Genomic DNA, 19,349 nt, shown 5'->3' on the forward strand with positions numbered 1-19,349 from the left:
AATACTCTGGAAGGCAGACACACATGTATCTTCCTATTATATTGAGTCATACAACCTCATTCAGGTGGGGATTAGAAACACATTCATCCATTTCCAAGTCATAATTCCTGCCTTGTTATAGGACTGTGAAGTGATAGACAAAGCTCTTGCTTTTTCTGAGAAAGTCTTCAAGCTAGTCTTCTCATTCAGGAGGAAGCCTCTGCTCCTCTTGGGTTTCTGACCCCCTCAGGATGTGGTCACAACACTGTGTCTTGCACAGTAATAGACAGCAGAATCCTCAGATGTCAGGCTGCTGAGCTCCATGTAGACTGTGGAGGATGTGTCTGCAGTCAGTGTGGCCTTGCCCTTGAACTTCTGAGCGTAGTCAGTAGCACCAATTCCAGGAATAATTCTTCCAATCCACTCCAGGCTATATCCAGTTCTCTGCTTCACCCAGTCCACATAGTAGCTAGTAAAGGTATAGCCAGAAGCCCTGCATGACACCTTCACTGAGGCCCCAGTCCTCAGCAACTCAGCCCCAGATTGCTGCAGCTGGACCTGGGAGTGGACACCTGTGGAGAGAATAGCAGTTTGAATGTCAGTGACACTTGAATGACTGTTCCATTTTCAAATCTGGAACTAGGGAGCTCTTACATGCAACTAATACTGCCAATAAGAATATGATTCTTCTCTGTTTCATGGTGAGGACTTTGTGTGCTCAATGACTCTTGAGAAGACAGTGATCATATGCTATTATTTGGTGTGGTCATTCTTGTATTTAACACCACAGAGTCATGTGATTTGCATATTCATGAGTGAGGGTTATTCTTATATAAGGACCTAGTCAAGCTGGAGAAAAAGGAGGTAGTGGACACCTCTGTAAGGTAGGAGGATGTGTAGGGCCAAATCCTAATCATGAGTGAGAAAGTATCCTTTCCTGAGACCAGTGCAAACCCTGTGGATATAATATCAAGCCAAATCTTTCAATTTAAAAATATAATGCTAACCTGAGATATTTTTTCCTCTCGGTGAAAAATAAAATTGATTTTCAGGTGGGGGTAGTGATGTGGATAATAGTTAATATAAATTTCAAAACCCTTAAGTTATGAGAAATTGCAATCTTTTTTATGTATATGAAAACAATAGTGGATTTTCTAGTAGATTGTCTACTAAAATGCTGCACAAATGCCTACCAGAAATTTATATTGCTCAGAAATGTGTGCACAGAAATATTTATTTATGTAGAATTGACAAATGGGGCCTCATAAAAGAAACAAACTGAGCCATTGTAATATTGAATAAAATCAACTTTCATCCTAAATTTATCAAAAAAGAAAAGGAGTGCCACTTCATAATCATCAAAGGTAAAATCTACCAAGATGAACTCTCAATTATGAAAACCTATGCTCCAAATGCAAACCCACATTCAATCTGTCAATGGACAGATCACGGAAACAGAAACTAAAAAGAGACACAAGATAGAAATAATCCCATTCATCCTATCAGATCATCACAAACTAAGGATGGTCTTCAATAACAACAAAAATAGTAGAAAGCCCACATACAGATGGAAACTGAAGAATACTCTACTCAATGATAAGTTAGTCATGGAAGAAATAAATTAATTAAATACACTTTAGAATAAATGAAAATGAAGCCACAACATTCTCAAACTTATGGGACATGATGAAAACAGTGCTAAAAGGAAAACTCATAGCTCTGAGTGCCTACAAAAAGAAACTGGAGAGAGCATACACTAGCAACTTGCCAGCAAATCTGAGAGCTATAGAACAAAAGGAAGAAAACAGACTCGAGAGGAGTAGAAGACAAGAAATTATCAAACTCACAGAGATATCAACCAAGTAGAAACAAAAAGACCTATACGAAGAATCAACCAAGCCAGGAGCTGGATCTTTGAGAAAATCAACAAGATAGATAAAACCTTAGCCAAACTAATTAGAGGGTGAAGAGACAGTACATAAATCAAGAAAATCAGAAATGAAGAGGGAGGCATAACAAAGGAAACTGAGGAAATCCAAAAGTTCATCAGATCCTACTACAAATGCTTATACTCAAGAAAACTGGAAACTCTTAATGAAATGTACAATTTTCTAGACAGATACCAGGTATGAAACTTAAACTAGGAAAAGATAAACTATCTAAACAGCTTCATAACCCCTAAAGAAACAGAAGCAATAATTAATAGAGTCTGAAGAAAATAGCCCAAGATCAGGTTGGTTTAGTGCAGAGTACTATCAGCCATTCAAAGAAGATCTAATAACAATACACTTCAAATTATTCCACAAAATTGAAACAGAAGGAATTATACCCAATTTGTTCTATGAAGTCACAATTACTCTGATACCTAAATGACACAAAGACCCAATGAAGAAAGAGAATATCATACCAATTTCTGTTATGAATATCAATGCAAAAATACTAAAAAAATGTCTGCAAACTTAATTCAAGAATATTTCAAAACATTTATCCATCCTGATCAAGTAGGCTTCATCCCAGGGACGAAGGAATATTTGAGTATATGGAAATCCATCAATGTAATTCAATTTATAAAAAAAACTCAAAGGCAAAAATCCCACATGATCATTTCATTATATTCTGAGAAAGCATTTGACAAAATCAAACATTCTTTCATGATAAACATTTTGGATAGATCAGGAATAAAAGGCTCATACCTAAACATATCAGAATCAATATACATAAAACGAGTAACCAAAATCAAACTAAATGGAGAGAAACTTGAAGCAATCCCACTAAATTCAGGGACTAGAAAGGACTCTTTCCCTACCTGTTCAATATAGTATTTGAAGTCCTACCCAGAGCAAGTAGAAAACAAAAGGAGATCAAAGGGATACACATTGCAAAGGAAGAAGTCAAAATATCACTATTTGCAGGTGACCCAAAAATTCCACCAGAGAACACCTAATCCTGATAAACAACTTCAGCAAAGTGACTGTATGTAAAATTAACTCAAACAGATCAGTGACCTTCATCTACTGAAAGTATAAAAAGACTATGAAAGAATTTACAAGGCTAACCCTTCACAATAGTCACAAATAATATAAAATGCCTTGGTGTGACTCTAAATAAGCAAATGAAAAATCCCTATGACAAATACTTCAAGTCTTTGAAGAAAGAAATTGAAGAAGATTTTGGGACATGGAAAGATCTCACATGCTCAAGGATTGGCAGAATTAATATAGTAACAACAACTATCTTGCCAAAAGCAATCTACATATTCAATGAAATCCCCATCAAAATCCCTACTGAATTTGTCATAGAGTTAGAAAAGGCAATATGCAAATTTATCTGGAATAACAAAAAAGCTGAGTGAGTTAACCCAATTACAAAAGAATACACATGGTATGCCCAGAAGTTCAGAATATCCAACATAAATTAACTGACAATAAGAATCTCAAGAAGAAGGAAGACCACAGTGTGGATATTTCAGTCCTTAGATGGAAGATCAAAATACCCATTGGAGGAGATATAGAGACAAAGTTTGGAGCAGAAACTGAAGGAAAGTCCATCCAGTGATTGTCCCACCAGTGGAGACATCCCATAAACAGTTACCAAACCCCGACACTATTGTGGATGCCAACAAGTGCTTGCTGACAGGAGCCTGATCTAGCTGTCTCCTGAGAGGCTCTGCCAGTGCCTGTTGAATACAGAAGTGGATGCTCAAAGACATCCATTGGGCTGAGCACAGGGTCCCCAGTGTAGAAACTAGAGAAAGTTCCTAAGGAACTGAAGGGATTGTAACCCTGTAGTTAGTAGGAACAACATTATGAACCAACCAGTATCCTCAGAGCACCCAGGGATTAAACCATCAATGGAAGAGTACACAGGGATGGAATCAAGGCTTTATCAGGTTATGTAGCAGAAGATGGCCGTGTGAGACATCAATGAGAGGAGAAGCCCTTGATCTTCTGAAGGCTCCAAGCCCCAGTGTGGGTGAATACCAGGACAGGGAAGCAGGTGTGGGTGGGTTAGTGAGCAGGGGGAGTGGGAATGGGATAGGGAGGTTTTTTGGAGGGGAAATGGGGAAAGGGAATAAAGTTTGAAATGTAAATGAAGAAATATCTAATAAAAAAAGAAATAAAATTATCAAAATATGACTATGGGTCAATGGAATAGTCATGTCTACAGTCATACAGGACATGTTATCTTTCTTAACTATGATCTTGTGTTTGTTTTTTTTTAAAATACAGACTCCAGGAGAAATTATCTTACTTAGACATATTAAAGTTACCATATAATCAAAATTTAAAATATGTTCTGACTGGTCTCTGTTATTTCTAAGCTCTGAGAAAGGTTTGCGAATGAGTGCCACACACCTTTATCCCCTTACAATGACTCTTACTTTTAAATGAGGCTGGATTCTGTGCTGACAGGGTCTGTAACTTCATTCAAGAAGAGAAGTGTAAGAACCCTGTCATTACCTATACTCTGTGCATCCTGGCAAGGTTGGACAGAGCTCAGGCTTTCCTAAGTCTTCCCTGAATTCTGCTAGAAATTTCTTCATGAACTTATATAAGGTTCCATTGTGTAATGAGGTGTGCCATTTTCCTATGATACACCAAATAATTTTATAGAATCCGACTTTTCCAGAGGAACAGACTTGAGACAAATGTTCTATATATTTGTATTTGTGTATATATATATATATATATATATATATATATATATATATATATGCATGCATTTATATATATATTATACACACACACATACACAGTAAACAGACTGTCTCAAGATAGTCCATAAATGGCTGTCTCTAGAAGGAGAGATTAATCACCCAATAGTCATTTGATTCCCCAGGCAAGATGCCTTAGCTGGTCTTCAGTATATATCTTAATACTGAACAATTAGGCTATAATACCACCTTAGCAATAGTTCAGAACTAGATATAAGAACTTCCCAGGGATAATGAGTGCAGGCAGTCCAAAAGCAATGTTTCATACATCCATGTCCTTTATGAAGGCAGCAGCTTGAGCATCAGCACCATCCAACTGGTATGGCCCAGATGTTGAGTGGATCTTTCTTTCTTAGGTTCTTTCTTAATAAAAGATGTAATTCATTCATAATTTGCATATACAGTCTCACCAATACCACCCAAACAAAGACAACAGCAATAGACAATACACAGTAGGTAAGGACAAGTCTACAAGACTCAAAATCTACAAAGAACTGGACAGAAGTAGCAGGTAACAGACAAATACTGAGTGTGAGAAAAATATCTTGCCCCAGGAAAAGAACACCATTTGATTATCAAATATCAACTGGTCAGCCTTAAACGCATTCACACAAGTAACAGTATACAGACTGACAGACTGAACCCTGTTCTGTCAGTCTGTATGTAAATAAATGTGGTGGTTTGAATATACTTGGCCCATGTGAAAAGGCACTATTAGAAATTGTTACCTTTTTGGAATAAGTTTGGCCTTGCTAAAAATAGTGAGTCAAATGTGCAGGCAGGCTTTGAGGGCTCCTAGTTCTCAATTTCCTACCAATCCAGAAGTGACTGTTTTCTTCTAGTGGCTTTCAGATGAAGATATTGAACTCTCGGCTATTCCTAGAGCACCTTTACTGCCTGAGTGCTGCCATGCTTCCCTCCATGATGATAATGGACTGAACCTCTGAAACACTAAGTCAGGCACAATCTTACATTGCACTTTATAAAAGTTACCTTCATCAGGTTTCTCTTTATAGAAAAAAAAATCCTTTTCTTTTCCTCTTTTCAAGACTTATTTTTATTAGGTATTTTCTTCATTTACATTTCAAATGTTATGCCCTTTCCTATTTTCCCCTTCAAAAACCCCCTATCCTCTCCCCACCTTCCCATGATCATAAATCCACCCACTCCCCCTACCTGGCCCTAGCATTCCCTTATAATAGGGCATACAACCTTCACAGGACCAAGGGCCTCTCCTCCCATTGATGCCTGACTAGTCCATCCTCTGCTACATATGCAGCTAGAGCCATGAGTGCCACCATGCCTTTTCTTTGGTTATTGGTTTAGTCTTAGGGCGCTCTAGAGGTACTGGTTAGTTCATATTGTTGTTCCTCCTATGTGGCTGCAATCCCCTTCAGCTTCTTGAGTACTTTCTCTAGCTCCTTCTTTGGGGAACCTGTGCTCCATTCAATGGATGGCTGTGAGCATTCACTTCTGTATTTGACAAACACTGTCAGAGACTCTGAAGAGACAGTTATATCAGACTCCTGTCAACAAGCTCTTGTTGGCATCCACAAAATCCTTAAGTAACACAGAAATATATATGTAACAACAATTAAAGAATAAGAGGTCATGAATTTGAAACAGAACAAGAAGAGTTATATTAGATTGTTTGAGGGAGGAAAGAAAAGAGAGCAATGACAAATTACATGTTATAATATTATAATCTCAAAACATAAAAATTTAAAGTATTATATCAGTTGATTCATTAAGTGAAAAGAAAAAGGTTTTTCATAACAGGATTTCCTAGTGTAGTTTTGATGGATCCAGTAATCACTCTGTTGACCAGACTGATCTAAAACTCACAAATATCTGCATGCCTCTGCCACTTTAGTGCTGGCATTAAAGGTACGTGCCACCAATTCCCTGGATGGAATTTAACTACAATATTTAAAGTTGCCAATAATAAGAAAAATTGTGCATGATGTATGGAAATGATCTGTTCTATTTGTTAAACCTTTATATAATCATAAAACTAGTCCAAGGTAAATATTTACCAAAATTAAATAATTAAAAATATGCCCTACCTCCAGTGGTAATGTGATTATTCTTTTTATCCCAGAAATTTGTCAGTCCTAAACTTTAGCATGTCTGTATGTCTGTTTCAGCAGGGTTTTTCATTGTCTCTATTGGAAATTGTTTTCCATTTGTGTTCCTCTGTGTGTATGTCTTGTGTGTGTGTGTGTGTGTATACAAAGAGTCTAGAAGAGGGCCTCTGTTGATCTCATGTTGAAGGTAGAGGTAAGCTGTTGAACATGTCCTATATAATCAAACTCAGGGGCTCTACAAAAGGGGCAAGCATTTTTAACAGCTGAGATGAAATCTCAGCCCTATTAACCTTTTCTCCCTCTGGAATTGAGCTACATTCTTCTGATGTACTAAATTTTGAAAGCGCTGCTTTTAGGGAAGCTTGGGTGTCTCTTTCCTGCTTGCTATTTGTGCCCTTTCCTAGAGCATCAAAATTTGAATATTCTGCCCACTATACATTTTTTAAACAATGGAAAAAATATAAGCCTTGTTAGAAATGATTTGTGCGATACCTGAATTCAAAGATATTCTATTTATAATATCCTTATCTGTTCCTTTAAAAATTATTAGATAACAAGAAGGTGGACTCCAGAAAATCAAATAACACCATTAAAATATGGGGCTCAGAGCTAAACAAAGAATTCTCACCTGAGGAATACCGAATGGCTGAGAAGCACCTTAAAACAATGTTCAGCATCCTTAATGCAAATCAAAACAACCCTGAGTTTCCATCTCACACCAGTCAAAATGGCTAAGATCAAAAATTCAGCTGACAGCAGATGCTCGCGAGGATGTGGAGATAGAGGAACACTCCTCCATTGTTGGTGGGATTGCAAGCTTGTACAACCACTGTGGAAATCATTCTGATGGTTCCTCAGAAAGCAATCTCTCTCCTGGGCATATATCCAGAAGATGTTCCAACTGGTAAGAAAGACACATGCTCCACTACGTTCATAGCAGCTTTATTTATAATAGCCAGAAGCTGGAAAGAACCCAGATGCCCCTCAACAGAGGATTGGATACAGAAAATGAGGTACATTTACACAATGGAGTATTATTCAGCTATTAAAAAGAATGGATTTATGAAATTCCTAGGCAAATGGATGGACCTTGAGGGCATCATCCTGAGTGAGGTAACCCAGTCACAAAAGAACTCACATGATATGTCTTCACTGATAAGTAGATATTAGCCCAGAAACTTAGAATACCCAAGATATAAGATACAATTTACGAAACACATGAAACTCATGAAGAGCGAAGACCAAAGTGTGGACACATTGCCCCTTCTTAGAATTGGGAACAAAACACCCATGGAAGGAGTTACAGAGTCAAAGTTTGGAGCTGAGACAAAAAGATGGACGATCTAGATACTGCCATATCCAGGGATCTATCCTATAATCAACCTCCAAACGCTGACACCATTGCATACACTAGCAAAATTTTGCTGAAAGGACCCAGATATAGCTGTCTCTTGTGAGACTATGCTGCAGCCTAGCAAACACAGAAGTGAATGCTCACAGTCAGCTATTGGATGGATCACAGGGCCCCCAATGGAGGAGCTAGAGAAAGTACCCAAGGAGCTAAAGAATCTGCAACCCTATAGGTGGAACAACATTATGAACTAACCAGTACCCCGGAGCTCTTGACTATAGCTGCATATGTATCAAAAGATGGCCTAGTCGGCCATCAATGGAAAGAGGCCCATTGGTTGTGCAAACTTTATATGCTTTGGTACAGGGGAACGCCAGGGCCAAGAGGTGGGAGTGGGTGGGTAGGGGAGTGGGGGGTAAGGGTATGAGGGACTTTTGGGATAGCATTGGAAATGTAAATGAGGAAAATACCTAATAAAAAACTTTTAAAAAAAGAAAAAAATTATTAGATATTTTCTATATTTACATTTCAAATGTTATCCCCTTTCTTAGTTTCCCCTCTGAAAACCACCTCCGCTATATCCCTCCACTCCATCTCCCTCACCAACCCAACCACTCCTGCTTCCTGGCCCTGGCATTCCCCTATACTAGGGTATAGTACCTTCACAGGACTGAAGGACTCTCCTCCCATTGTGCCTGACTAGCCCATCCTCTGCTAAATAGGCAGCTAAAGCCATGAGTCCAACCATGTGCTTTCTTTGGTTGGTGTGTTTGTCACTGGGTGTTCTGCGGGTACTGGTTAGTTCATATTGTTGTTCTTCCTAGGGGGCTGCAATACCCTTCAACTCCTTGGGTACTTTCTCTAGCTCTTTAATTGGGGATTCTGAGATCTGTCCAATGGGTGGGTGTGAGCATCCACTAATGTATTTGTCAGGCACTGGCAGCACCTCTCAGGAGATAGCTATTTCAGACTCCTTTCTCTCAGGAGAAAGCTCTTATTGACATCCACAATAGTGTCTGGATTTGGTGGTTGTATATGGGATGAATTCCCAGTTAGGGCTGGTGCCCTTCCCTGTTACAGAGTCAGAGGGCTCAACCAGACACAGAAATATAAAAGGTTTTCTGAATAGTAGAAATAACCATGTATGAGTAGAGAATAAGGAATTTCTCACTTTGTTCTCAGAGTCTACTAGGCACACATGAAAGAAGCCCATTATAATCGACTAAATGATTTGTATTAGAATGGATGAGCTTGAGACAGAAACAGCCATTTCTTTTCTCAGATGCTGACTTGTTCAATTACATGATGCCACTACAGATCGTGGGGGAAAGAGACTACTGAGAAAGTGGTCTCACCTGCCCAGATTCCTATAAACAATAGCCCCTTTATGGAATCGATGGCCACTGTGCTCCCCCTGCTGGTACTGAGAGCTCCTGCAGGTAAGTTTGTGTCTAGGCTCACAAAGAAGACTTCTCACTGTGTCTGTGCAGTAATAAATTCCAGTGTCTTCAGCTCTTAAGCTGTTCATTTGCAGGTAGACACTACTTTTGGAATCATCTCTTGAGATGGTGAACCTCCCTTTCACAGACTCCGCATAATGTGTTGCATAATTATTAGCTTTGTTTCTAATTTCAGCAACCCACTCAAGCCCCTTCTCTGGAGACTGGCGAACCCAGTGCATCCAGTAGTCACTGAAAGTGAATCCAGAGGCAACACAGGAGAGTTTCATGGATCCTCCAGGTTGCACCAAGCCTCCTCCTGACTCCTCAAGCTTCACTTCACTCTGGACGCCTGAAAACACAGAGAATCTTGTCAGTAAGCAGTCAAAACATTCAGTGTTCCTCTCACTCCCGTCCACTCACACACTCAATATCACTTCTGTCCACTCACACACTCAATATCCCTTATTATCTATGAATTACCTTTTAAAAGAACAATAATAAAAGCACAGCTCAGTCTCAAGTCCATGGTGAATATTCTGTGTCCGTGTTGGTCACTGAAGGGAAAGACTTGTGAGTCCAGAGTTAGGTGCCTCTGTCAGAGCTTTAGAGTCAGGGTTGATATTCATAATCAAAGGGAAATATTATTTGCATTTCTGTGTGCTATATCATGAGCTCAGGGTGGGAGCTTTAGAAGACTCAAATAATAATGCAGATAGATATCTGATAAGTAGTCAAGGAAAAGTGGCATTACAACATCAGTATATCATTTACTAACCTGGGGTTTTACCACAGTGGATTTTGTGTATGCTCAAGCCCTGTGTTTATTTGTAGCAATTTCATGGATACGTAAGTGGTAGACAGAAGAAAATCATATTTAAGTAATGCATGTGCTATATGAACTGTGCTTCCAAAAAGAAAATTAGTAGATAGAAAAATAAAATAACTTTTACTTAGTATGTATTTCCAGTTATATATAATAATATAAATTTTCACTCTCACTTTATTGTGCTTTGTAAATGCAAACTCTTACTGTCTTGGCAAAAACATAAAACAAGTTCATAGGGAAGTTAGATAAGAAAATACTTAAATGTTATAATTTAGGGAAAGTCTTAAAAGTGTCACTGAATAATGTCTGGCTACATTAAATTGAAGTAGCCAAATGTGACGGAAGTCATACCTAAATGTTACAGCACAGCATGTATAAAGCTCAAAATTTAATCATAGACCTTCATAAAATAAATGTGAATTTTACTTGAGATTGTGTCTTGATTCAAAATCTGCACACACACTGAAGGTTTGTGTGTATTCCTTAGTTCCTCCAGTGCTGAGCTTCCCATCCACCATTTAGGCCACTGCTTTTCCATCCCAAAGGAACATCTAGTTTTTTTTGTGACCTCCCTGATGCACTAGGTAAGGCTATTTTTGCAAGCGTCATATACTTCTGATTTGATGATCCTCAAATACTTGTCTTTCTCTCATGAACAACTATGTCTGCTCTTTATAATAGAAAAAACCCACATGGCTGCTTAGAAATTTGCCTTTCCTGTGCTATCAGGTAGTCCAGCCCCCTTCCTCTCCCACAGCCTGTGACCTCCTTCACCCTCCTTTTATGTTGTCTTTGCTCCTCCTGACATCTAAAATACTTATCTACATGAGCTTCATTCCATAAACTATTACTTAGACACATTGCTCTCCCTTTCCCCACAGGACAACACTCCACACTATTGCTTCTAAGTGCTGACAGACTTCTTGGAGGTGCCAGTATCTTTCATCTATACACCTTTAAATAGGCTTGCATCTTCCAAGCTATAAGGGGCCTTCTCTACCTCTTTTTTTCATAGAACTTGTGCTTTCTGACTCTGGTCAGTGCCATAAATACATTCAGTGAGGCTTTACTAAAAGTAGTTCTACCAAATTTGAAGAGACACGCAAGACAGAAAGGCGTAAAATGACAAGCAATTAGTGTTCTGTTTTTTGGAATGTGTGTTCTTATGCAAACAGCAATCCTGGATAACAGTTCCACTAAACAAAACAGTCATGCTTGCATGACTTAGTCACCACATGAACTGGTTACACATCTACACATGCAGAACAAAAATGATTTAAACAGGAGAAACTAAACAAACCATTTTAAATGTGTGACTCTCTGACCAAAATTGTAATTACACCTGATTCCTATGAAATTGAGAATATCATTGCAAATTGCTTTGAAAACTTACACTCTGAAAAGCTAGATAAACTGGAAATAGAAAGAACTTCTAATATTACATTACCCACCAAAATTACGTCCTCAAGTTATATATAATAGAAAGAGATGAATTTTAAAGGAAATTGATGCTCTTCTTAAAAGCCAAGGAACTTAGGATGTCACTATTGAATCTGTCAGGCTTCCAAGGAAGATTCTCTCTTAATTCTTCTTAATTTATTCCACATCATAGGAAATAACAGATTACTTCCAAATTCATTTCATGACTTCTGTATTATCTAGATACCAAAACTAGGAAAACACACTACAAAGAAGAAAACTGCATTTTGAGTGATTTGATGAATACAGATATGAAAATTCCTAACAAATTGTTTGCGATTCAACTTCAGGAACCCATTAAATAGATGGCATACTATGTCCAGGTTGCCTTTTTGTAGAAAGGCAAGCTTGATTGTGTGTGTGTGTGTATCACATAATTTTTTCCAATTATGGAGAAAGAAGAGTTGGAAAATTTCAACACAGCTTCATGAAAAAATATCTGGAGTCTTTAGAAATGGGTGTAATGAACCTCAAATAGCCAATCCTATTTAGAACAAGATTATGACTAAAAGTATATTAAAGAACCTGAAAACATATCCTCTAAAATCAGGAATGAAACAAAGACATACACTTTCTATTTTCTTATTAAATTCAATGTTTGCTGAATTAGATACAGCTGGTGGACACAAAAGAGAATTGAAGTAAAAATAAAAAGATGAGAAGTCACACTTCCCCTATTTTCATAGAACATGATGCAAAGTGTACCAAAAAAACCCTTTACCTAATAAATGCAGTAAAGGTTAAGAATACAAGTGTTAGTGTACAAACAAATGTAACATACATTACAAAACAACAAGATCTCTCTATTGTAAAATGGCTAATCAAATAATAATGATCTCCATTGATAATCACATAGTGAACATAAGTTCCATAGATTACTTACCAACCCAGGGTCACTTGATTATTCTCAGTGAGAAGAAATCACATGTGAGAAGTTAAAAATGGGAAATCTCACCTGATTACAAGAGATGGATGCTTCAGGATCCTTTTACCCCATAACTGGGAATCTTAGGGTCACTCTCAAAGAATTCAGTGCATTTTCATTGCTCTAGTTTTATAACTGATTACAGAGATTCCCATGATTCTAGTTGTCTCTCCCAGTAGTCCCATAGTCTGTCCTCCCCAACCCCGCCACATCTAATCCCTCCTGTTCCCACTCCCATACCACCTTTCAAACACTTCCCTATGTCTATCTGCAATGCCTATTCTATTTCCCTTTCCCAGTGAGAGTTCTCCATATGGATCAGATTCTCTGGGTAGGTGGATGACAGCATGGTTGTCCTATACTTCATGGATATTATTTACTTATGAATTAGCAAGTCCCATGTAGGGTTATGGGGATTCTGCATCTGCTCTGGTACAGGGCTTGGAAGCTCAGGGAAAAGAATGAAGGCAGTGACTGTGGTTTCCACACACTGTTACTGAGCTGGTCTTAGGCCGAACGGAAGAGCTGGGACACAACTCCTGGGGTGGAGAATCACAATCGGAGTTTTGGGACAGGTAGAGCTGGCTCAGGCATCTCTGGGCTTGTGAAGAGGCCATACCCCACTTCTCATGGCAGGACTGAGGTTAAATACATTTTGTAGGGAGGAGTGTCTAGGAAGAAGAGTTTATTGACTCAGTCCTCCAGGCCTTCGGGTACCTCATTAAATTGGAGATCTGTCTTAAGCCTACATGACCACTGGTAACATACTCTACATGTAGAGGGGTTTGGGGTGTTGCCCTTACATGACTGAAGGCCTCAAATCTATGGAGAGATGCTGCTAATAACAGGGAATAGTGCCCAGGACCCATGCAAAGCATCTACAAGATCACCTGGGTTTGAGTCTCAGCTCAATAGGAAAATGGCTACCTTTCACGGTCCCATAGTACCATGCTTGCTGTTCTGGGTCTGGGTTATCTCACACATGATATTTTCTAGCCCCATCCCATTTGACTGCAAATGCGTAAATGTACCACATTTTATTTATCTATTAATTAGCTGAGGGCCATGTAGGTTGTATTCAGTGTCTGTCTATTACAAATGAAGTTGCTATGGACATAGTTGAGCATGTGCTCTTGGATTATGGTAGAGCAGTCTTCTGATATATTCTAAAGTATGGTATAGATTAGTCTTAAGGATTCTTATTTTTCTGAGAAAGCACCATGTTGATTTCCATTGTGGATATAAAAGTTTAGTCTGATCAGCAATGAAGGTATGTTCCTCTTGACAGTATAGTCTGTCACATGCATTTTCGATCTTAGCCATTACAATAGGAGTAATATGAAATCAAATCTCAGAGAAGTTTTGATTTGCATTTCCTGATGGCTAGGGTTGTTCAACCTCTCTTTTTCATCCATTTGGGCTTCACTGTTTAGAATCCTCTTTTAGATCTGCATCCATTTTTATATGTTTATTTATTTATTCATCAGTAAACAGGTGTCTCTCCCCATCTCCCAATCCAACCCTTATGAGTCCTTCCTCCCATTGGGACCTTCTACTTTCCCCAGAGAATGGGAAGACCTCTGTGTGTATCACCCGACCCTGGCACATCCAGTTGCAACACATCTTCTCATACTGAAATGAAATAATTCTGTCCACTTAGGACATGGGAAGCCAATGACAGACAACACAGTCAGAGAGACTCCACTTCATTTGTTAGGAGATCCTCTTCAAGATCAAGCTACATGTCTGCTATAATCTAGGGGTCCTAGATCCAGCAACTGCATAGTTTTCATTTGCTGGAACTGTCTCTGTAAGTTCACATTGGCCCAGGTTATTTGATTCTATAGTTCTTCTTATGGTGTTCTTCACTCCCCTGGCTTGATTAATTCAGTCACTCACTCTTCCACAAGACACCCTGGGTTGGGCCTGGTGTTTAAATGTGTGTTTCTACATCTGTTTAAATCAGCTCCTTGAGGAGATCTCACAGGAAACAGTTGTGCTAGGCTTCTGTCTGGAAGATCAGCAGAGTATCATTAACAGTGGCAGGAGTTTCTTCTCTATCATGTGATAGTTCGCAAGTTGGAGCTGTCATTGTTTGGTGATTCCCTTATTCTCTGCTTTTTTTCTATTTTTTATTAGATATTTTCTTCATTTACAATTCAAATGCTATCCTGAAAGTCCCCTATACCCTCCTGCTGCCCTGCTCCCCTACCCACCCACTCCCACTTCTTGGCCCTGGTATGCCCCTATAATAGGGCATATCAAGTTTGTAATACCAAGAGGCCTCTCTCCCTAATTCCCAATGGCCGACTATGTCATCTTTTGCTACATATGCAGCTAGAGACATGAGGTCTTGGGATACTGGTTAGTCCATATTGTTGTTCCACCTATAGGGTTGCAGACCCCTTCACCTCCTTGTGTACTTCCTCTAGTTCCTCCATTGGGGTCCCTGTGTTCCATCCTATAGATGACTATGAGCATCCACCTTATTCTCTGCTCAATCTTTACCCTACACATCTTGTCTGGAGAAAAAAAAATGCACACTGAAGGGTTTTGTGAGTTGGAGGATATCTTACTTCCCCTGGAAACAACATCTGGCTTCTGGTTGTGGCCAGGTCAGTCTATATTCCCAGCTGCTAGGAATCTCAGGACCTCAGCTACTATGAGCTGCTAGGGTCACCTCATAGACTTCTTTGAGTTCCATATCCTAAGGTTCCAGCTAATCCCAGAGATGCCCTCCACCAATTTCTGGTCTCAAGCCAAGAACTCTTCACCCAAAATATACACCTGATCCTTATCCCTATTCCACTTTTCATACTTTCTCACAAAAACTTGGCTCCCTAATTCACCTCCAACGACTATTTTGTTTTCCCTTCTGCATCCTCCCTTAGACTCTCCTCATGACTTGGTTTCTTTGGGACTGTGGAATTTATTTCATGGCTACTGTCTTCTTATAATTCAGTATATAACATGTGTTGTGTGTCTTTCTAGATGTGAGTTACTTCACTTAGGACCCAGCTTTAGAACTCCTGGGCACATTTGCAAATGATGCTCCACTATACCACAAAGACACTGGCACAGCTAATTTCATAGTAGCATTATATGTAGTAGCAAAAACCTGGAAACCGTTTTTATGTTCCTCAACTGACGAATGGAAAAAGGAATAAATGGTATGTCTATAAAATGGAATAGTATTCAACTACTAAAAACAACGACATAATGAAATTTTCAGGCAAATTGATAGAACTATAGCCCATTTTTAATTGGAGTATTTAGCTTATTGACATCTATGTTCTTGGAAGCTTTATATATTTGGGATATTAGTCCTCTGTCAGATGTGTAAATGTGAAGATCTTTCCCATTTTAAAAACTGCTATTTTGTCTTATTGACAGTGACCTTTGTCTTATAGAAACTTCACAGTTTCTTAAAGTCCCAGTTATTAATTGCTAAATTACTGCCTGCACAATTCATTGTTCTGTTAACAAAATTGGCTCTTTGTAAATGCATTCAAGGTTATTTTTCTACTTTCTCTTACATCCAATTCATTGTACATGGTTTTATATCAAGGTTTTCATCCACTTGGATTTGAATGATTTCCAGAGTGATATCTATGAAATTATTTGCCTTCTTCTATATTTTTGCCACAGACGGACCTTTTTTTGGATCTCCTATCTGTGCAGAATGGGCTTTTGATTGCAGGTGGGCGAAGGAGTCTGCGAAAGTGGGTGACAGGACAAAAGAGAGTGTGTTGAATCTGAGTGTAATGTCACAAAGGGAACACCAGTCTTATATAATACAGAAAACAATGGGGTAGGATGTCACAGCAGGCAAAGTACATTGAAGTTACCTGACACAATACAAAGGAATGACTTCAAAGGATTTACAGGAACCAGGTAATATTTACAGTAAAGATAAAACAGCCCTGCTTAGTGTCAGCTAATGACAGGTAAGGATTTCATACCCTAGTCACAGTATGTGGTACTCCTTTGAGCCTTGTGAAAGCTAGCACCAGGGGGTCCTGCTCTAGCAGACCTTCTCATGAATAATGCAATTCCTCAACCCCCCTATTTCCTAGGCCTTGATAAATTCTTGTATATGAGTGTAACTTGGCTGTTCTTTTAAGAATCTGTGGGGAATCTCCATTTGTCAGAAGAAATCACCAACTTGCTTCTACTATGCAATGTAGTCTGCTATACCTGGCTGTAATGAAGATTGTAAGTATACTTTGCTAAGCTTGCCTTGAGATTTCTATTTGGAAAACTGAGATGCCTATTACTAACTGTCACCACTGAGGCATTTTGTCTGAATGGATGACATTCCTGTGGAATTCCAAGCCCAAAGTCAGCTCAAGGGCTGTCTGGGACATTGATGAAAACCAGGGAGTAAAATTTAACCTGATTAAGTACTTGTAAAAATCATTTCTTGGAAGCACCTATAATAGAAGAAAGCACACAGATCCATACATCAGACTAATGAGGGCTATGGGAATGCCAAGGTTCCCGGAGGCTGAGTTTCCTTGAAACTCTGTCTCAGGACTGCTTCCAGGCTTCTAGGCCTGTCAAGCAGAATTCACTGGAGTGGGGGTAGCACATATTGATATCCAGTTAGACAAATATTTTTTCCCATGGTTTAATTTTGTGTATATTAATTCTGGATCTTCAATTTGATTCCAATGTTCAATTTTTCTCGTTTTGTACCAATATCATTAAGTTTGACACTATTGCTCTGTAGTACAGCTTGAAATCTGGGAGGGTGATACTTCTGGATGGTGTTTTATTATATATTATTGTTTTACATATTCTTGTTTATCCCTTCAAGGTCTGTAAGAAATTGTGTTAGAATATTGTAGGGATTGTATTATGTCTATAGATTGCTATGTGAAAAATCATTTTTACTATGTTAATCCTACTGATGAATGAGCATGGAATATCTTTCAATCTTCCAATATCTTCTCCATTTTCTTTCTAAAAGACTTGAAATTCTTGTCATACAGATCATTCACTTGCTTGACAATGAATATTGAAAATCTACATTCACCTATCAAAATATATAACTCAACACTTCAATGTATCATGAATTGTACTAAAAATATGAAACTATAACTAAACTATAACTAAAGGAAGAAAAATCACAAAATTACTATCTGGGATTACTATTGACCAAGAAATTACAGTTGTAAATCTGTGTTTTCCAATTGCTCCTGTTAACATTATCTCACAGATAGCACTGTGAAGGACTGCTCCTTTCCATCCTTAAGGTGTGCCCAGCTATATAAGAACTCCCCGCCCCACAGAACCAGTTACATTTCTTACTTCCAGACTCACATGCCTACTTGGCCCTGCAGTGACTTCCCTGAGCTACCAGTTAGGATCTTAATTTCTGTACCCAATGAATCTCAGCACAAGTAACTTGGGACTCACCTTTTTCTCACAACCTGGTAGGCCCTGCTCCCCTATACTTAAGAAACCTCTATTTTCTCTATAGCCTCCTCCTCCTCACAACAGTTTGTCTCTGCTCCTTCCTACCCAGTGTTTCTGTTGCCTTGCCTCTCTGAGCTACTGGGTAGCCATCACTCTGATATACCCTCTAGTCTTCGCACCTCGTGTAATATCATACCTCACCTTGATGCCAAGTGTATGACTAACACAGTATCTTCCACCTCAATACCTAAGAATGGGCTTGCTCATTTCTTCCTAACTACCTGCTTTCTTTCTCCAGGATCTGCCCAGAATTTCAAAGTAGGCTCTAAATCTTCTTACCTTAGAAGCCTCATGATTACACACCAAATATAAGACACTCAAATAGGGCCTTTAAATCTGGAAAGCTACTACATAAGAGAACAGAAGGGAGGACAAGTGAGATGTGTGCTGTCTATCATGCATATTCAAGAAGAATGTGAAAATAAGAGAATGTGGAAAGCTTACAGCCTCAAAAAAATTATAATGTGTTTCATGAACTACTCATCCCTAGCACACTGTGTATACAGCTAAAGGAATAAATGCATATTTGCCATTTTAAAGATTGTAATATAATTATATCTCCTGCTCCATTCATTTTGCTTCCTCATAACCATTCCATATACCCTCTATGCTCTGTTTCAAATGAGCAGCCTCTGTTTTCATTGACTTTTGCTTGAAAACTTTACCCCATTCATGTCTGTATATCTGTTTTCCAGGGATTCAAAGATAATAATAAAAGTTAAATAATATCTATTTGCCAAAGATATTATTTCATGTCCAAAAATGTCCCCAAATATGAGCATAAAATTTATAGAAATTTGCTTCATTTCTAGAGTCAGCGTGAATCAAATAAAATTTTTTCATGGACTTGAATTTTTGTAATTTTTTCTGATACTTAGTCTCTCCTTTCAACCAAAATATACCATAATCTTGAAATTTCACAGGCATACTCTTCTGTGGGTTTCCTCACCTCCTCATGTGCATGCTGAGCCTTGGTCAACAACCTCCCTTCTTGTCCCATGTTAATCCATGGTTCATAAAATTCCATGCCCTATGTAAAGTGGTGTGTGGTTCACTAACCTCCCA

At 38.6% G+C, this 19,349-nt stretch overlaps 1 gene segment (V, D, J or C); it reads right to left on the reverse strand.

Annotated features, from left to right (window-relative positions):
• Positions 1-225: 225 nt before the first annotated feature.
• Positions 226-10,147, reverse strand: LOC110306619. The segment is given in 3 exon segments: positions 226-551; positions 9,593-9,922; positions 10,054-10,147. Coding segments are annotated over 3 exon segments (702 nt in total).
• Between the last annotated feature and the right edge of the window lie 9,202 nt (positions 10,148-19,349).

This window comes from Mus caroli, chromosome 12 (genome assembly GCF_900094665.2).
Source record: "Mus caroli chromosome 12, CAROLI_EIJ_v1.1, whole genome shotgun sequence".
Taxonomy (NCBI): domain Eukaryota; kingdom Metazoa; phylum Chordata; class Mammalia; order Rodentia; family Muridae; genus Mus; species Mus caroli.